The 21,006-nt window shown below is 51.0% G+C and overlaps 1 protein-coding gene across 1 annotated transcript in view; it reads right to left on the bottom strand.

Moving 5' to 3' along the window:
• Positions 1-2,527: 2,527 nt before the first annotated feature.
• GALNT17 (polypeptide N-acetylgalactosaminyltransferase 17) overlaps positions 2,528-21,006 on the bottom strand; it is a gene marked incomplete at both ends in the record, with an annotated part of 446,557 nt that continues 428,078 nt past the window's right edge. The window contains 3 exons of the mRNA XM_082857505.1: positions 2,528-2,656; positions 3,470-3,637; positions 20,315-20,410. Of these exons, the coding sequence (XP_082713631.1) occupies positions 2,528-2,656; positions 3,470-3,637; positions 20,315-20,410 (393 nt within the window). The remainder of the gene's footprint in view (positions 2,657-3,469; positions 3,638-20,314; positions 20,411-21,006) is intronic.

The following is a 21,006-nucleotide window of genomic DNA, read 5'->3' as shown; positions in this document are numbered from 1 at the left end:
GCAAACCCAAACATCCTGCCTGCTGCCTTGTGGCCCTGAAGAAAAGCAACACTTCTCTCTTGAAAACTCCAGGGCTCTTCCTGCTGTGCGTATGCTAGGGGTGCAGCCTTAGGAATAGAAACGAGCCCAAAGTGCAGTGAACAAGTCAGAGGGTGGGGCTCCAGCTCCATCGCGGGGACACAGAGCAGGTCTTGCGGCTTCTCTGGTCCGAGGCCATTTCGGCCCATTTCCCAGAGGATGAAGGATCCCACAGGGGCCCACTGAGTACCTCAGGGGGAGTTGGGCTCAAAGCCTCAGCTAACGGTAAAGTGGAGTATTTGTCTTCTTTGAGCTTCTACCTTCAGAACCGCACAGGAGGAGAATGGCTCAGTCTGGGCAGGACCGCTCCTCAAAGCACCGCCTTGGAATGCTACCCAAGGCCCCCTTGACCCCGCGGGGGACCAGCAGACCCTTGGCTCTTTCGGCTTAATAGTTACCCCGAGGATCTGATGTTTAAGTTTGATGACCCCTCCTCACCAAACAGCAGAATTTTCCATCTGTGCTCATGGACCCCGATTCTCAAAGAGCCCCCCCAGACGGCAGCTGACACGCATGTCTGTGGGTTGGGTTACACCGAACGAGCCGGATCTTCTTGGCTTCCTGGGAGGGAAGAGACTTGGGGCTGTCAATGCCCAGGGGACTTCAGCCCATTTCCTTCCAGGCTCATTTCCAGGGCAGAAGGCCTGCTGTCTTTTTGGATTTCGCTTCTCCATGAATAGAAGGGGCAGCTGCTTCCACTACGGGCTCTCTGGTCTCGAGAGATAGGAGTGGCGGCCGGCAGCACGAAGAGGCGGGTCAGGACGCTTGGCCAGGTCACCCACGGCCCTTCTCTGCGTCACAGCTTTCTGCACCTACCTGACGCTTCTAATCTGGGGTCAACAGGGGGTTAGCAAGCAGGTGTCCAACGTCAAGTTCTGTCCTGCTTTGGGGGGAGGCGAGAGCAAGGGCAGGCTGGCCGTGTCCCCACCCCACGAATGAACGCTCTTGGCCTTTAATAAACCAGAAGCCCTTGCCACGTCCCAGGAAGTGCTTCCTGGCCCAGGCTCTGGAAGAATCGAAAAGCCAAAAAGGCTGAGCTGGGAAGTGCTCACATGTATTTATTTCACAAAGGGGGAAGGATCACCAGTAAGATGCCACCACATGAGACACTGTGAACCCCAAACTGGGCAGGTGTGGGGTTTGGTTCCGGGCAGGGCTTGGCCGGACAGCATGAGGGAGACAGACGGGAACTGGCAGAAGGGCAGCCTTCCATCTGGGGTGCCAGCCCTGTCACATCCTGCTGGCCAACCCACCCCCACAAGCTTCTCAGCATCCTCGATCTGATCTGGGCTGGCAGTAATGCAACAAGTCCAAGGCCACACCTCTACGTCTGCCCTACTGTGCACTCAGACGCACACGCCCAGACACACGCGCCATGCACGCACGCACAGGCAGCAGCACACTCGCCCCACCAGGCACACCCCGTCATACGCATGCACACTCGTCCATATATTAACTCTGATTTATAAGTGCACCCTAACCAGAGGGCAATCAGAAAGAAGTTATTACTCTTCAGAGGGGACTCGACTGCCTTCTTCCCTGTCAGCTGGCCGAGCACAGGGAGACACGAGAGCATCCTCCAGGGTCCTGGCCCCCTATGCTTGCTGACGTCAGTCCTTAAGCTCCAGATGGGGGCTGATTGCTGTCCCCGCTGCGGTAGCCACTGTGAGTCCGGGCTCCCCGGCGCCTGGGCAGGCAGAGCAGAATGGGCCCGGCTCCAGCCTGGGGGCCCTCACAGCTGAGACCACCGCACATGCTCTCTGCCTCCCTGCTGACGACATACATGGAAGAGCTGGTCCAGGCACATAGGATCCTAGTGCCCAGGTGACCGTGGAAGCATCAGCTCCTTCCAGGTCATCTCGGAGGTGGAGTCCAGAAAAGTCCAAGGCCACCTGCTGGAAAGGTTTGGGGGCTGGCGATCTTGGGCTGTGAACAGGTGTCTGGGCAGAAGCAACCCGGGGGACCCTGGGTCTCAGGGCCTCGCTGCCTCCTCAGAGGAGGGGGAGCGAGGCTGTGGCCCAGCACCCACCCCCCCCCCCCACTTCGTTGAGGGCTCAGGTGGAATTCAGAAGCTGCTGCTGCTGCTACGAGAGATGAGAAAAAGGAAGGGCCCCGCCTGTCCCAGTCCTGCAAGTGGATGGGAAGAAGGACAGGAGGAGATGCGGTGTGTCACTCCTCAGTACCAGGTCCGTATCCGGGCTGTGGAATACACGGCTCCTGTGCTCCCAGCGAAGGGTCAGGGAGCTCTGCCAGGGCGCACGAGCCTCAGGCAGCTGGACGCCTGATGGAGGGGCAGTGTCTCCATCTGGGCCCCAGGCTGCCCTGGAGAAGCCCCGGGAGGCCCACTGAGCACCTGCCGACTCCTTGCTGTTTGTCTCCCAGCGTGGCTGGTCCAGAGGACGCAGACCCTGTCCCGAGGGCCAGGTTCCGAGGGCCCCAGCTCCTTCCACTACTTGATGAAGTTCTTAATCGTCCACCTCTGTCCCGTGCAGCCGCGGAGGATGAGGTCGATGCCAGCCAGGCCTCGGTTCTCCACCTCCAGGCAGCGCCCTGTGCCCTTGTTCATGACGGCACCATTCTGGGAGCACGTGGGGGTGAGAGGGAGAAGAGACAGCCAGAGAAGGAGACAGAGAGATGGAGACGGAAAGACAGAGACGGAGACGGGAACAGAGAGACAGAGAGACAGGAACAAAGAACCAGAGAGAGATGGAGACAAGGATGGAGAGACAGACAGAGAGACAGAGACAGACAGAGAAAGATATAGAGAATAAGAGACAGACAGAAACAGAGAGATTGAAACAGAGAGAGACAGATACGAAGAGACAGGGAGAGACAGAGATACAGATACAGGGAGAGGGGGAGGGAGGGACAGGGAGAGGGAGAGAGAGAGAGATTTAACCACCATAGTGCCCGGCACATGGCCCCTCTTGGGGAACAATCCCACCAAAATTCTGTGCACAGGAGGGAGGGATCTTTGGGCCTTTGGACCTTCTCTGGAAACCCTAAAGTCAGAAAATAAATAAGCTTCACCGAGTCTGAGTGGCTGAACCAGGTGAAAGCATTGGTAGGGGATGGTGTCAGGATGGGGGGCTGCCCTGGATAGCCTCAAGCTGACTTTCTCCATCTCTCTGGCATTTAGAAGATTCCAGAGAAATCACCCCGAACTCCCTCTCGAGATGTATCAGAGCCCAGCCCAGCCTAGCGCTGCTGCAGGGATCCTGAAGGCTGTGTCACAGGGAAAGGCCCCAGTGATTCCGCCTGAACCTGTGCAGCAGTCCATGTGCCTTAAGCCGGGAGACCGTGGGTTGCACTTTGCTGGCTGCCCTTCCCGGGGGCGCTCGCGGCACCCTCCCATGCTCTGGGCTGCCAGGCCTGTCCGTGGAGCACTTACCTGGATGAAGTTCCAGCGCTTGTACAGGCTGCTCTTGACCTTGTCGCAGTCCAGGAGCTGGGGCAGACGACTCTTGGAGTTGTCCACCAGGCAGCGGGTGTCAGGGAGGAGCGTGGTGGTCCCCAGGGCTCCCAGGTGCAGGAAGCCCTCCTTGGTGTAGCGGGCCAGCTGGGGAGAGAGCAGAGCGGCAGGGCCACGGGAGGTAGAGGTGAGACCACGAGGGACACATGGCTCACCCAGGACTTTGTCCATGCTGCAGTCCCGGCCACCTTCACAGGCCTGTCACACACACACCCAACTCACAGGGGCACCCCGTCCAGGAAGCCCACGGCTTGCTAAGCCTGCATACAGATTCCCTGGACCACTCCCTGATTTCCTTCTAAGCATGTCCTCGGTCAATGTTTCAGGAGTCTGGCCTTCAACAACGCAGGGAGCAGGAATAAGTGAAAAAGCGGGACATCCGATTTCTAAAGCTTGGCTCTGCTTCCAGCTGGCTGGGCCACCTTGAACAAGTCAATTAACCTCTCTGAGCGTCCATTTCCTCCTCATTTGTAAACCGGGATTAATTAAATCTACCCTGCTGCAAAAGGGCCCAAAGAGTCAGTTCACCGAAGAAGCAACAGGCATATGAAAAAGCATTCAACCTCCTAGGTATTAAAATAAATCAAAACAATGAGACACCACGTTTTAAAAAAAGAGATTATTTGTGTTTCGTCAAGGTGAGCCTAAGATGGGCTGGAGGGAAGGTAAATTACTACCTTTCAAAAAGGAACTGCAAAATATAAGCAGTGTGCTTTTAAAATGTTTCTCTCCTTTGACCCAATAAATCTACTTTAAAAAATCCTGGGAGGGCTTCCCTGGTGGCGCAGTGGCTGGGCCCGTGAGCCACGGCCGCTGAGCCTGCGCGTCTGGAGCCTGTGCTCCGCAACGGGAGAGGCCACAACAGTGAGAGGCCCGCGTACCGCAACAACAACAACAACAACAAAATCTTGGGAATTCCCTGGTGGTCCTGTGGTTAGGACTCCACACTTTCACTGCCGAGGGTGCAGGTTCAGTCCCTGGTGGAGGAACTAAGATCCCTTCGTAAGCCATGAGGTGCGGCCAAAGAAAAGAAAAATGAAAAAAAAAAAAAAAATCTATCCCAAGAAAATAATTAGAACTGTGAACAAAAGTTTATGTAGAGGGGTGGGGAGGAGGAGGAATTGGATGAGGGCAGCTAAAAGGTACACACTTCCACTTATAAACAAGTACTAGGGATGTAATGTACAGCACGGTAAATATAATTAACACTGGTGTATGTTATATATGAAAGTTAAGAGACAGTAAATCCTAAGAGTTCTCATCACAAGAGAAAGAATTTCTTTCTGTTTAATTTTGTATCCGGGAGAGATGATGGATGTTCACTAAACTTACTGTGATTATCATTTCATGATGTACGGAAGTCAAGTCATTATGCTGTGCCCCTTAAACTTATACAGTGCCGTATGTCAGTTATATCAATACAACTGGAAGAAGAAAGTTTATGTACAGGGTATTTATTGCAACGTTATTTCTAATGATGAAAAGGCAGAAATACCCTAAATGCGCAACCCCATCCTGGTACTTGCTCTATGCTCCATGCACTGCAACACATGCTAGGTAGCATTGGGTAGATTCCCAAAAAGGCCACATCTTTCTATGCGCCCTGGGCAATATGACTTTGCTGCAATTTCTATTAGGAAGTGGAGTCTGTTTCCTCATCCTTGAATACTGGCTGGCTTTGTGACTTGCTTTGGCCCACAGAATGTAGCAGAAAGGGGGATGCGACTGTTGCTGGTATACACCTTGCATATTTCCACCCTCCTGGAACCCTACGGCCACCATGGCAGTAAGGCCAGGATGGCCTCTGCTAAAGGATGATAGCCACGTGGCCCAAACAACCAGCCAGTCAACCACGAGACAAGTGGATGAGGTCATCGTCGATCAGGCGGCCCTCAGCCGAGCTGCTGGCTGATGGGAGATGCGTGAATGAGTCTGACCCAAATCATCTGAACCTGGTCCAGATCACAGAACCATCCAGATGGCCCATAGACTTGTAAACAATAATAAATAAATAAATACATATTGTTTCACGCCACTAAGTTTTGGGGTAGTTGTTACGCAGCAATAGCTATCTGATACACAGATGATAGTGCCTGACAATCCTTCTCACAACTAGTTGTGAGTCCATCCTAGTTTGGTGCCTTGGCCTCTCCTGACTGCCCATGTTGTTTAAAGCCCTGTATTCCAACTTCTGAACAAATACGTTCACCTGTCTTTCACACTCCTTTGGGGCAGGGATCGCGTCCAATTTATTTCATTCTTCCTAGGAGACAATCACAGACCAAGGGCTCCGAACATGTTTGTGAATGAGCACATTACAAATGTGATCAACATCGTCATTTACAAAATGCAGCCACAGCTATTCCTTTAAACTCCACAAACATGTTTTGAAGAGTCCTCTATGTGCCCAGGCTGGGGACAGGCACTGAGAATACAAGGATGGGGCTGTATTCCCACTGAGATGATTCCAGGGCAGGTTGGCGAGAGGCAAGCACAATTTTCACGTTCATTCTCATGATCCTATGAGGTGTCTAGAGCAGGAGTGATGATCATTATTAATATACAACGGATGCCTAATCCATTACAAAGTAATATTACCAGCCAGCATATATTGGAGGCATACTCTGCCCCATGTCTAAGCATGGTACAGAGAATAAATTATGTAATGTCTACAATAACCTGTGAGGTAGGTGCTATTAACCTTCCCATTTCAAAGAAGAGGAAACAGGCATGAAGACATCTGGTCACCTGGCCGGGTCCTGGCTTTTATCCTTGGGTCCCCAGAGATTCGATGGTTGGAAGCCTTGGCCCAGCAGCTGAGCAGCAGAGGGACCTCCTCTCAGATGATCCTGGGTTCCTGAAAGCCTGGGAATTTCTTGCCAGGAATGGAGCAGAAAAGTACCTCCGCCCTGGGACACAAGTGCCTCATCAGGGGATAAGATGCTCTGCAGGGGCTCTCTCTTCTGGTGAAAGCTGTCAGAAACCCTCTGTTCTGATCCCCAAAGGGAGGCTGCCTGATCCCCTCAGGAACAAGTGACAGGAGTTTATTAAATGCCCTTGAGAGAGAGATGTGGTTAACATGTGTTTTAAACCCAAATTAGTTCCAAATGAGAATAACTGTTAGAGGCAAAATGGTAAAAAAAAAAAAAAATCATAAGCCCCGCCCCATCCCTCTTTCAACAACGTCTCTCTGAATGTGTTTAAATTCATCAAATGCAAAGTGATGAACGACAGCAAGCTGCCTTTATGTTCAGGGGAAAGATACACACAGCTGCTTATTGAAATTATGAATCAATCTATTACCCAGCAGGCACGTGAGCGGCGCTCAGAACATTAACTAACTGAGCATATCTGTGACCCAGATGTTTAAAGAGTGAAGCTAAGTGCCACCGGGAGTTAGAAGCTCTCCTTTCTGAAGTCTTTTAGGACATGAAAACAATAAGACCCAGACTTCCGGGACCTGCAAAAGGCCACGTATCCAGGACCCAGACTTCCGGGACCTGCAAAAGGCCACGTATCCAGCCCCAGGGGAGGAGGGCCCTGCGGGATTTCTTTTCTGGGGGAAGGTGGTTTCTCACACCGGGAGCCCGGGAGCCCGTACAAGGAGGCCACATGCATGGGCTCTGCTGGCCTGGCCAAGGGGCCAGGGTCAGGGGAAAGGTGGTGAGTGCTGAGACCTGACATCCACCAGGTCCCCCAGTTTCCCCAGTCCTGGATTGAGAGCCCATCTAGTCCAGCCCCACCACTCCCCACTCCCTAGTACTCCTTCTGTAAGGACCTCCGCTTCCCATCCTCTGCATGTCCAACTTGCTTTCCTGCCTCCAGGGCTTTGCTTCAGCTGTTTCCCTGCCTGGAAATGTTAGTTACTGGGCTCCTTCTAGAACTTTCTGGCTTCAACTCTCCTAGAGCTCAACGCAATTCTCTCCATTCCACAATGTCTCCTTTCATTCTTCCAGCCCCCAGTTACCTCCTCTCCAGTCTTTGGGACAACGTGGATTCATATCCTCTGGTGCCTCCCTTCAAGGCATGGAATAGTCCCATCTCCTCTGGACCATCCTGTGTGTCCATGCACCAGGGGATGGACGTTTGGACTGTTTCCACTTTGGGGTTATTATAAATTATGCTGTTATGAACAGTCCTGTATAAGTTTTTATGTGAGCGTCAATTCTCTTGTTTATACAGTTGACCCTTGAACAACACAGGTTTGAACAAGGCAGGTCCACTTACACGTGGATTTTTTTTCAAGAAATATGTACTACATGATTCTCCGTTGGTTCAACCTGCAGATTCAGAAGCACAGATAAGAAGGTCCAATTTCTCATCTATTTCCTCCTAACATCCCAGCTAAGACTCTTCTGGGAACTGAACTGCTGCACTAGGCTTGTAAACTGGTCCCCCTTCCAGCCCTTCACAATTTCCATTTGGCCTTCCCAATCCTGCAAATTCAGATTCTATCATTCCCTGCCTCAACCTTCAATGGCTCCCAATGCCCACGGATTTATGAATAAACTTGTAACCATGATCTTCTACTATAGGTCCCCAACTCACCTTTTGTTTTAACTCTTTGATTCTCTGCTTAGTCTGACAGATGACTTGCAGTTTCCCAAAAAGAGGCAACAGTCTTTCCTGAATAAATTATAGCCCCACCCTCCCCCTCCCCCATCTCGCTTCGTTCCACAAAGCCACCCCACCATGTGATCTATTTCAGCTTACATACTTGTGCGATATTAACATGTGTTTCCCTGTTACAGATTTTTGTCATTGTTGTTTTAGTACCGCAGCATCCTACCCGTTGTTATATAGCACAAGGACCAAGAAAAGTATCTCGCAAAGAGCCAAAGCTCCATAAATGTCTTTTGAATTGAATGGGATTATTCCAGATTTGGCTGCTGGGCCCATGAGAAATAAATGTCATTATCCACAACCTGAATGCATTAGGAAAAAACCCTCTGAGCTCAAATACAGTTAATTCTCATTTAGGAGGAAAAGGAATTTTCTATTAGAAATGATCTAAGAGGCATGTAAAACTATTAACCCACATTTAACAGCCTTGAGGGAAAACTCAAATATGCAGGTTATGGCCAAGTAAACAAAACCCAGCCAGATAATTGTGGAATAACTCTGGAACACAGCAAAATCTATCAGATTGTCAATAAAAACATGGCTTGCAATGGCTTTCATATTAAGGGTCTTTCTTATCACTTTAAAATCAGGCCTAGTGAGGGTAGAAAACCATTGCTAAATGAAAAATGCAGTTTATCCAGCTTCTAGCCAGGAGACAGAGAGATGGGTTCTGTTGATTCAAAACTGCTTTGGGGTGAATTTATTTGTTTGTTTCATGGCTGAAGCCACAAGAGCGGTTTCTGGTGACTATGTGTACATGTGTACGTTTTAAAAAACAAATAGACTCTCTCCATCACTGTCCAGGGCACGCCAGCACTCAAACTGAATACAGAAAAAAAATATTTCCATCTGTATCTCAGAGTGGGTGCATAGTGGCTGCCTGGGAGCCGGGGTGGAGCAAAGGAGCAGAAGGAATCTCTCGGGTGGTGGGGGGGCAGGAATGGAAATGTTCTGTAGTTTGATTGAGCAGGGAGTTCCACAGGTGTGTACCCCCGCCAGAACGCCTCAAATTGTACACTTTAAACAGGCGGTTTATTGTACCGACCTTATACTTCAATAAAGTTGATTTAAAAATCTATCTGGGAGCCTGCAAGGCACGCCATGGAACTAGATACAGTTCCTGCAGAGAGAGCCAGCTCCTGGGGGGTGGGATGGTCCCCGGGACCTCTCTCCTCAATCTTCTCCCATCCACCATTATGACCCACCATGCTGGATTCAAGCACGGTGTTTCCAGAAAAGGCACTTGCTACTTGGAATGAATGGGGAGACATATTTGTGCTACAAAACCTTAGGTTGATTCTCCTGCAGACGGGTCCAGGAGTGGATGGATTGGGGCAGTGTGCCTGGAGGTACGGGAATGGCAGGGTCTGGACCACACAGCTTTGTGGCGAGAGCTGGGGGCCTCTGGGAGAGGAGTCCTGAGGGTGGGGAAGCACCAGGATGAGGGTCGGAAGAGGCAAGTGGGACAGGGGATGGGTGAGCAGTGTAGCCCTGTCCTACTTCCCAAGGACCAGGAGCAAATTCCTAAGCATGCCTGCCAACCTCACCCTCAATGCTAAATGGGCCAGAGGAGCAAAGACTCTGCTTTTCAACGAGACAGACGCTGTTTTTCAGTAAGCAGATGCGTGTCTTTCTTGTCTCTATCTGTGAAATAGGAAGGTAGGATTATATCCTGGTACGGTATGGAAATGCTGGTAAACATTTTTTTTCCCTTTTCAGCTGATCTTAGTTAAATCTGTCTCACCTTCTCATTCTGCCAACTCAAACAGCAGCCTGGCTTTGTGCTGTGTCATCAAAGGAGACAGCATATTATATGGTTAAGGACTCAGACTCTGGAGCCTGTTTAAGAAATCCAAGCTCTGCCACTAACTAATTTTATGACCCTGGGCCAGTTACTTTGTCTTCTGGAAGTCTGTTTCCTCATCTTCAGAATGGGGCTAATTTTAGGATTTATTTCATGGGGTAGTTATGGAACCAAATGAATTAGTGAGAAGAGGATGCAGTGTATAGTAAGCCCCGTGTGTTTGTTACCCTTATTTCCCCAGACCTCACACACCAGTGGAGAACTGGGGCCTTGTTCCTGCTTCACTACAGATTCCTCTTCCTCCCTCTCGGCTCCCGTGTGGGCTCCCGGGGCCAGCATCTCCCAGCCCTAGTTCCTTCCCGACACTCAGCCACTCCAGGCTTCCCACTGTCTCCAGAACCAGTTGCCCAGGGGAGGCTGCCCCAACGGCTTCAGCGATACTGCTGGGCAGCCCGGGACCCTCAGGCAGCTACCCAGCCCATCAAGCTCCCTTGGGCTGGGTGTGTGCGTTTCTTGGGTTGGACGCCTGACCCCCCATCCCCTACTGCTCTGCTCCTGTCCTTCCCCTGCCCTCCCCCACTTCCCTTCCCTGGTTTGGTCCAGATCCTACATGCCCTTGCCTGGAATGGGCCAGATTCCTGAAAGGGTTGGGCCTTGAATTGGACCCTTGACACTCAGCATCCCCAAAGCCACTGTGTGATCCACGGATGCCTGCCCTGGGGCGTTAGCGCCCATGGCCTCTCTCTTGGACTCTGCCCTTCCTGCAGTGCCTCTGCAGTGGGGGAAGAAGAGCTCAGCCTGTTTTCTGCTCCTGGCATGTTCCCTGATGAATCCAGGCAAGCCATCGGCTAGAAGCCAGCCTAGATCAGCCTGGACCACCCGAAAATTCAGAGCCTCAACAGAGGAGTTAGACGTGGGCCTGGTTATGACATCCACACGTGAGAGCGGGCGTGAAGATGCTCTGATGTGGAACCAGCCCCAGAGATTTAGGACGAGGTTTCCATCATCACTGAACCCCCATCATACTCCGGGCCTCGTTCTGGGGGTGTTCATTCGTTCATTGGCAGGATGTTATTTAACCCATGACAATGACCCTACAAAAGTCAGGGCACGCCCCCCCTTTTTTTTTTCCAACGCAGACACTATATTTTTTCCGTCGATTCTAGAAGCCCAAACTCCCACTGGCATGGTGGTTCCTTTCATGCTGCCCATCTCCACCCTCCCAGCTGAGCCCACCAGTGCATCCTGGTGCTTGTCCCAGCCTGAAGCCACCCTGGGCTCACCCCAGGGCCACCACACAGGCTTGGCCAAAGCATCTGGCCCCTTCCCCCTGCCCCAGGAGTTAATAGGCCATTTGTGTGTCCTTCATTCAACGTTAAACATTGGTACGTTGCCCACCATGTGCCACGGCCTCTTCATGTTCCACGGAGAGAACGCGTCCCCGGAACTCCCCGGAAGAACGCCCTTCCCTGGAATCTGGGGGCTTCAACATTGTAAGCTATGCTAGGTGAGCTGGAAATTGTAGGTCTTGGGAGGGTAAACCTGGGTTGGTGGATCAGTTGATTTCCATGTCTCTGTTGAGGCGAATTCATAAATTCCTCTTAGGAAAAAAAGCCTACGTTTCTGCTCCAATATCCCATAATTCGATGCAGGGGAAATTATAGTTTTACTCAAATTCAGATGACAGACATCTACTTTCTGAGCATTAATTCTCACTGTTCTCTAGATCTTCCACTAATGTTTTAGAAACGTAGCTAGTTTCTTTTTGTTTAGTCTTTTATTCCCCTTATTCTGCTTTTAAACATGCTTTTACAAGTGCCAGTCCCTCGTAGCCACTTCATCTGTCTTCTCACCTTCCCTCAAAGCCGAGCTTCCGGAAAGTTCTCTGCATCATGCCTCCACCTCCTCACCTCCCTTTCTCCCCTGCACCCAATCCAGTCTGGCTTCCTCTTACCCACGGTTTTCTTGTTACTGCATTGAACATGCAGTGCAGTCTGGCTACTGGCCCTCTGGGCAGCCGTGTTTGGCTCTGCTCTTCCTTGGTTGGTGTGACACCCACCTTTCTGGTGTCCGGTGCTCTGGCCCCATCACCCACTAAATGTGGAGCCACACCAGGGTCTGTCCTAGGACCCCTGGCCTGCTGTCCCCTGGGACGCACCTGGAGCCCCATCGGCCTCTGCAGCTCTGCCCTCAGCACTGAGTTGGAATGTTCAGCTGCCTGGGGAGGACACCACGTTGGGATTCCCAAAGCCTCACCCCCAAACTCACATGGCCCACAACAGAACTCAGTGGTCCACCGTGTGGGTGGAATTCCAGCAAAGTGTCTCATGCTTGGCACTCTGGACAACCCTAGCTCCTGGGCCAGGCAGATGGTACAATGAGGACAGTCTAGAAACTTCAGCCACCCACACTTCGGTCTTCCTTTGGCCGCGTCTGATGGAAACCCAGACTCCAGAGGCCCCGTCATCCCGTACCAATGGCCTAAACTCCACTAGCCCTAAACTCTTTAGCGAGAAATAAAATATTGCCTCTGCCCTATCAGTAAACAAAGGAGGTCCAGTCCTCAGCGATTGCAGCCACCTGGACGGTGAGCCCTGAGGGAACTCAGGAAGGAAACAGAGAGTACCTGCCGTCTAGCAGTCATCAAACTGCAGCCACCCCAGACGGTGCAGCCTCAGAATGAGAAAACACAGGATACTGGCCCCAGATAGCAGAGGTGCATATCAAAGGAATGGTGTCAGTGAGCCCAGACTCTTGCATCTTCCCATACATAGAAAAGTGCTAAATTCCGTAACTTGAGAAGTCTAGTTTTCTTTTATTTACCGTAACCTTTTCTTCTGACTACCTGGGGTTGTTGTAAAAACTCCTACGTATCCTGGGTTCCCCCCTTCCTCTTTGGAACAGTCTTCTCAGCGTTCATCTGAGAGGCTGTCTCTCGGGCTCGAAGTTCTAAGAATGTCCGCTGAATAAAACCTAACTCTCAACTTTTAGGTTGTGCATTTTGTTTTCAGTCGACATTAGGCTCCACCCTTAATGCTGAACGGCCATGTTCTCAGATCCTCTTCCTTTCAAACAAGGAATGTCTTTGGAAATAATCACTCAACAGATACCACTGCTCCAAAGAGAAATCAAAACTCTGAACTGAACGGTCAGGGGACAAGACTGTTCAAACATTTTGTATTTGCTCTGCTGCATCTCACGGTGCTAAGACCACAAAGACCTTTTTACTAGGTGGTTTCACCCTCCCCCTTGTCCTTCAGAAGCAGCAATGTTGTTTCCTTATTAATTCGGTGATACGAAAACCACCTAAGAGAGCAACATATTTCTTTGAAAAAAAAAAAAAAGAAGGCTGAAAGCAAGCCTCAGAAATGATAATGGTTGTTTGAGGGTGGTAGGATTATAGACGATTTAAATTTGTCTTTTTCAAATTCACCATAACGCTGTCGCACCTTTAGGGAACAAGAAGAAGATTGGCAGTGACTCGCTTTGAATTTAGTAGCTCTGGGCAAGGTAGGAAGGCTCAGTTGCTAATGTGGCCACCACCCTAGTGTTCCATCTGATTTCATTATTCCAAGCCTAACAGCAACACAAAACCTGCCTGCATCACTTATCGTGTCTGGAGGAAGATTAACTCAGCTTCTAAGGAGATGGGAATTTCCTGGCGGTCCAGTGGTTAGGACTCCGTGCTCTCACTGCCGAGGGCCTGGGTTCCATCCCTGGCTGGGGAACTAGGACCCCACAAGCCCCACAAGCCCCTCGGAGTGGCCCAAACAAACAAACAACACCCAGTAACTTCCAAGGAGATGTAACATTTTAACTAAGACTCTTCACTGGAAAACAACTTATGACTGTAACTCCGATTTTCTGGGAAGACTAGCTCATCAACCCATTCTGGCAAGAGAGAACAAGTACAGGAATTCCTCCTTAACCTGGGGTCCCCCTTAAGCAAAATCAAATACATGTGTCTGTAGTTCTGTATGCCATTTAGGACGCCAAGCATCCCTGTTCCCTGTCTGTGGTCTGTGAGACCTACTTTTCAGGGATAATTAGAAAGTGGGAACCAAGGACTGGAAATAGAAAAGCAAAGCAAAGCAGATGGCAGAGAAAGAGGCTTGGGTCTCCCGCTACGGCTCGGGAAAGTCTCAGGGAGCAGAAAGCAAGTAACCCTGCTCTCCTTCGAGGTCTGCGAAGAGGGTGGGCGTGAGGGATGCCCACACGGGCTAGATGATAGCACAGCCCGGGAGGCAGGAGCTAACAGCCCTGAAATAATAAAACCAGAAACGTTCTGAATGTTTGGAGAGAAGATGAGTCAGAGGAACAGAAAAAGAGAATCTGCCGCGAAGCATAACGGATTTCTAAGTGTCGCACCGGAATGCGGGGCAGGGTTTTTCAAAATATCGCGTAAAAGATGGGAAGTGGAAACACTGCAGCTCAGAACCTCCGAGATGTCACGCTTCAGCACCGGTACTGTCTCTCCTGCTTTCCGTTGTCTCTTTTGTGTGTGTGTAGGTTTCCCAAATGTAAAAAATACCTGCCCTCGCTCCTCCAACCCTGTTTTCCCACTGCGTCTAAGGCGGCTCTGCTTTGACCTCGTGGTGGTTCCCAGGAATCGAGGGATGACAGGGTTTGCTTCTTACGGAAGGTGGGAGGCTTGCTCCCGGAATCACGGGCCTGTTCGCTGGGGCAGAGCCATCTGGCCCTGGGTGCTAACCCCTATGTGCTCTTCGTGGCTCCGTCCTCTGAGCCCACCCCTTACATGACTTCACCTGGAAGCCAAGGCTGCTGGATGTCATTAACTTCTGCATTTTCCGAGTGCCCCCCGCAGGCTAAGCTCTGTCACTCCGTGGGGCACTAGCGCCTTATTGGCAAAATGCATCATCGCGACAAGGTGTTTGGATGATGGATTGCTTAAACGACGAAGCCATCAAGGCATAAGTCCAAGATGAGATTACATTTAATTATGGGATACAAGAATTCTCGTCTGTCATTCTGTTGATGAATTAACTGAGGGAGGGAATGTGAGCTTCTCAGAAAAGAGGGGAGAGGAAGACTAAACGTACTGACCGAAGGACAAACAGGGGAGACCTGTGATACCCTCCCAGGAACCCACTGGACAGGAGAGTTCCTTGGAACAAAGCCTGACTTCTCTCAATTCCTCTCCAAGGTGCACACCTCGTCTTAAGAACATCCTTTGCAGCTTGTAGCTCTTTCAAAGGGTGTTCCGTGGAGTCCCCAGGGCCACTGCACTGGAATGCTTGCCGGTCATGCTCTGTCCATGGCGGGGCTGCTGGAAGCTGTGGTCAGTCCACAGCTCGGGAGGGAGGAGCCCGCACTGGAATTGGTGAGGCTGTATGGGTGGTCCCCATGACCAGTGAAGCTGGTGTTCAGGTTGGATGTGTCGCCCCTACGCATGCTTCAAGTCTTTCTTCCATGCCTTGCTGGGAGCTAGAGAACGTCTGGGGGCTCAAGAATGTGAGATGCGTCCCCTCCCACGAATGTACAGCCCAGACCAGGAGTTCCAAGACCAGCCCAGACCCAGATCCAAGACCAGGAGTCACAGGATGGTCTGGAAAGTGGCCTGGCATTACCTGAATCTCAACTTTCAAAGCGGCAGGGGGAGTCACTACTTACCTGATAGGATAAACGTTACCCAAACCCCAAATGGGTTTATTGTCAGCCTTTTGTTCCCTGTCTCAATCCAGCCACGGCACTGGCCCATGAAGCTGCATCACTGGGACCTCGGGCAGCAGCTCGGTCGCAGGGACTCGAGAGCACCACGAAGTGAAAGAATGATGCCCCGGGCCCAGCACTGCCTACCTTGTTCTCCCTTCTTGACCTCCGCCCTCAAGGGAAATCAGAATGGGAAAGGTTGACAGGTTCACCAGGTGGGCTGGGAGAGAGAACAGGAAGGGGCTGGCAGAGGAGGGCAATCCCACGGCCAATAACCCTGCAGGGAGACCTTAGCTGCTGCACTGAAGGGACCCACGGGGACCCGGGCCCAGGATGGCAAAAGCTGGGAGTGTGTGGGAGAGCCCTGGGCCTCCCTAGACAAGACCTCCCGCTCTGAATGGGTTCAAGCCAACACCGAAGGCCGCCACTGTGCCCTTGACGTCTGTTTCTTTTATGTTTGTGATATAAAATTTATTTTAAAATAATTGTAGGATAAAAAGACAGCCAGGTTAAAGAAAAAGAAATTTAAATAAAACACTGGCTCAGAAAAGAAACGGCTGTTACTAATGCAAATTAGTAACCAGACAGGAGCAAGGCTGGTCACTCGCTCGTCATGGAGCAGGGCTCTCTGAGTGGCTGGGAACCGTTTCCATCTTGTTGACAAACACATGTTGCAAGGCAGGAAATTACCCTCCTCAGTGCCTATTTCATCTCTGTTTAATTGCTGTTTGATAATAAATTACAACACAGAGTCCATTAATTAAACTAACAATGTCTGTGGAACACCAATTCCTTCTTCTGGGAGTTGCCTTGATATGGGAGCTTTGATTCAGTTTGTTTGCCCAGCAGCACTTTATGAAGTGGTTTAAAAAGATGCCAAGGCACGTGACTGGTGGGGCAACACTCCTGGCCTAGGGGGAGCGGGTTTGGGCCGGAGGGGGAGGAAACCTTGGTGAGCGTGAGGAAGGGCAGCCTGGCAGCTGGAGAGCAGTACCAAGGATGCACTCTAATTCAGAACATGTGGTGGAAGAGAAAAAAACCAAAACGAAACATTAGGTCTACTTTCAAAAAATCAGCTGCTGGAAAACGACCATGGTCCCCACTTACAGGAATTCATCCCAGAGTTGGGGGGGCGGGGGAGCAAAGACCAGCCTGATCTGGTTTGCCATTCCATCATCAACTAAACGGAAGGAGAATTCATTTGGAAAAGTTCTGCATGCAGGTGGAATGGGTGAACGATGAATTCTAGCTATTTCCCAACAAGGCCCCCTGTACTGGGCTGTGAAGGCCCCCAGCTCCCAGCAGGAGAGGAGAACTTGGTGCCCGGCTCCTGTCCTGGCAGGGAGTAGGCAGGTAGTCACCAGGGCAAAGACACTCCTAACATTTCACCTGTGCTGTCTGGGAGGTAGGCTACCTGGGCATTCCAGCTGGATGGGTTTAGCAGGTGACCAGGTGGGACCTTGAGGGAGGGGATGCAACACGAGTGAAGGCTCTGGACAGAAGGGGTTGGAAGGTCAAGTTCTCAGGGAACTGCCCCAGACCGTTTGGAGATGTGGGCATCACAAGGGTGTCAGACCGGGGTTCTGAGCAGTCAGGGTACATGGGGAGGGCAGGGAGCCCTGGGAGGAGGTGGCCGCGGGGCTGTGAAAGGCAGATGCAGCCGCCTTCATGCCCTGGCCCTCAGGTTCAGTCAAAAACTTCCTGAGTGGCTTAGAGAACCTTCCCCTGAAACACCCAGGTGAAAAGGCACTGCTTCGAGCCATGGGAGGAAGCCCTCAGGTCTCTGGGAGGCATTTACTGGACCATCTTTACTCCTTTTCTCATTCACAGAAGTTGGCTTCATGGGCTGGTTTTTGACTACGCAAATCCCTGCACGTGATAGTGTCTGTTACCTCGCAGTTAATAAGCACTCAGTTCAGATGGGACCTCTTCAGAAGGTCGGATGAGGAAACCTGGGAGTTCAGCGTTCTAAAAGCTACTCCTGGCATTTCCCAAAATGATGCCCACGTACAGCATGGTGGCCCAGAAGTGGGCATCTCCAAGGCTCAGTGTCCAGGCTCCAGCTGCCCTCCTGGCCCAGTACCACCACGTCACCATCTCCTCTCCCAGCCATCCCGCCCAAGACTAGTGGGGGTGGATAACTGGCTTGTCATCTGACCTCTCCCAAGACGCAGCCTCTTAAATGGCTGACACAACCACCCCCTTCAGGCCACGACTCCCCACCTCCACTTCCCCGGCCACCAAGACTTTTAGGGTACGTTACTCCTCCAGACCCTGGGAGGGAAGAACTGGAGAGTCAGTAGGGACTGAGGGTCAGGATGGCTCCAGAGCGTCCATCCCTCTCTGAACTCCTCCGGGACTGGCTGTGCCTGATCTAAACATATCATCAGGGCTTCCCTGGTGGCGCAGTGGTTGAGAGTCCGCCTGCCGGTGCAGCGGACACGGGTTCGTGCCCCGGTCCGGGAAGATCCCACATGCCGCGGAGCGGCTGGGCCCGTGAGCCATGGCCGCTGAGCCTGCGCATCCGGAGCCTGTGCTCCGCAACGGGAGAGGCCACAACAGTGAGAGGCCCGCGTACCGCAAAAAATAAATAAATAAATAAAATAAATAAATAAACATATCATTACCACACTGCCCCCCACCGCAGCAGCAGATGAACCTTCAAGGGCTCCCCAGTGCCCTCAGGGTCAAGTCTCAAACTCTCCAGGACAGCATCCTCGCATCACCGGGAACTTGTTAGAAATGCAATATCTCAGCGCCCCCCACTCCCCCCCAACTCAGAAACTCTGAGGATGGGGCCCAGGAGCTGGTGCTGTCATAAGCCTTCCAGATGATTCTGCTGCGCACTGACGTGTGAGACCCAGTGCCTTGGAACATGTCTTATGAGGCCTTGGAGAGCCTCCTCTCCATCTCTCTTCTGCCTCATCTCTCAGCACATCCTTCCCTCTTGCATTCTAAACCCTGGCCAAACTGGGCCACCTCTGCCTCTTAGCACCCAGCATCCCAGGCTATCTCACTCTTCTCACATCTTCTACGCTGTAGGTTTCCTGGTCTTTCCTCCTCCAGTCTAAACCGCTTGAGAGCAGGGGCTGTATCTTATCAACCGCCAAACACAGTCGTCACCAGTGACTGCAGTAGGTACTCAAGGCCCATCTGCTGAGGGAAGGAAGAAATGAATGGATGAAGACACCGGGCTCTTCAGTGCCTCTTGCCTTTGATGTTAAAGCTCTGTTTCTCCACGGAAGGAAGCAGGTCTGGGCTTCCTGGTCGTTCTTCTACTCCCTGCGGGCACTTTTAGGCAGGGGTAGGGCTCAGGAAATTTTCTGCAATTAAATGGACTGGATTTGAACTTAAGATGCTTGGGTTGTGCTGGAGAGGCTGCTCCAGCACAACCCAAAAGAGCCTGTTCACAGGCACTTGCTCCTCTGTGCCTCAGTTTCCCCATGCTGCCTGCTTGCCTCCTAGAGTGACCGCAAGGAGAAAAGGAGCAAATTCAGCCTGGCATTACTTGTCCACTTTCAGAGGACACATCACACACTGAAGGGAGTGGAGGGTCTGGATTATGAGAACTACCTGCGGTGATGGGAAAGGAAATACAGCTCTTCTCTTTCCAGATGCTGGCTTAATGGGAAAGCAAAAGTGCTCTGAGCAGAGAGAACCACGAGCCATAAATGCACGCGAGAGTCTGTGTGTATGACCGATGAACGTGAACTTGGCACGTAAGGTGTGTGTCCATAAAACATGAGAGAGATGAAGGGAGCTTACGGGGCATTCTGCCCACTGTCTTCCTTTTATAGATGAACAAACAGAGATTGTAAGTCTGGCTTAGAAGCAACCATCTTGTGCTCCTAGGGGATTGAATATGTTTTCCCAGTTTGTAGCTTGCCTTTTATTACTATTGGTTGACATAAAATTGGTTCAAACTTTGATGCATGTCAAGTCTAATGACATTTTTGGATATATTTTCTCCCGGTTCTAGAGGATTTCTGCTAAGCTCTTGGTGCCCACACCCATACACACACACACACACACACAAACACACACACACACACACACACACACACTGAGGGCTAGCACAAAGCTGTCAAAGGAAACTCATTTACCAGGCTCTATTTTTACTCTGTTGGTTGATCGTTTTGCCCTTTTTGGTTATCTTTGCTATCTCCTGGGAGACCAGAAGACACGTGTGTTCTTTGAAATATTACTGCAAGCACATTTCTCCTTCTCAATCAGTGCTTGGCACTTGTACCAGCACTTACAGATCAGGCCATGCTTACCACCAAACTGGTGATGGCCTTTCAGAACAGAGATATCAATCAGATTCTCATGAGAGAAGCTGCTAACTCTTTGAAGTTGTAAACAGGCATATTTGGTTATAATTAAACCTATGTACATGTGGCATCCGTTTGCCTATTAGCAAATGACACAAATTGTATGCAGTCTCCTTTCAGTAGGAAAGGTGCCCATTGATCCTCTTAATATCTGTGTTGATGCTACCGCTTGGGAATCTTTTCCCTGGTCTCTATAGAGAAACCACCAGAAAGCCTCTCGGCTGCTCAGAACAGGTAACAATTACCAAAGTAGAGGACAGGAGTTCCCAGAAGTCCTTCAAATCCCCTGTAGGTCCGGTGAACTTACTCCCTTCCTGATCCGAGACGGGCTCCTACCTGGGGTCCCCAGCCATGGCACGGGTACAGTATTGCTGTGTGGTTCTCCAGCGGCCCCTGGTCCAAGCAGACGTCTTTTGCCTTGCTGTTGCGAAGCTGCAGGAAGAGGCAAAACGTGACCCGTCAGAGCTCATCTGGTGGAGCTGCTACTCCCCATCCACTGCTCCACTATGGCTTGGTTCTGACTTCTTGATGCAAAGGCCATGAGACCCACACCCCCACCCCCAAGTAAGGACCGAAGCTTCAGTCTGTGAGGTGATCACTTTAGCAACAAAGTCCTCCAGTGGGTGGTGTGGGTACTGGCCCTCTGCCTGTGACACACACACATGCACATAGCTCCCCCATCCCCAGCACAAAGGGAGATCTCAGAGAACCTTTGGACATAGGAACATTGACTACACATTGGTTATCCAAGTGGACCCCGGTACCAGCACTGGTTTCTACAACACTGGGAAACCTGGGTCAGCTTTTCAGGTCATTACTGGCATAGAGGCATGAAAAATAGTAATCAAAAGAGAAAAAAAAATCTTGCCATCAGGAAAACCTCAAGCAACATTCATTTATATATTCAAAAAATATTTACTGAATGCATACACTGGACCAGGTACCATTCTAAGTGTTTGGAATGAATCTGCGGAGGAAAATACTTACCTAAGAACTTACCTGTAAGTTCTTACCAAATTTGGATGTAA

Source organism: Leucopleurus acutus, assembly GCF_964270905.1.
Source record: "Leucopleurus acutus genome assembly, chromosome: 16".
In the NCBI taxonomy this organism is placed as follows: Eukaryota; Metazoa; Chordata; class Mammalia; order Artiodactyla; family Delphinidae; genus Leucopleurus; species Leucopleurus acutus.
The sequence above is the reverse complement of the archived record's forward strand: the minus strand, read 5'-3'. Positions and strand labels throughout refer to the sequence as shown.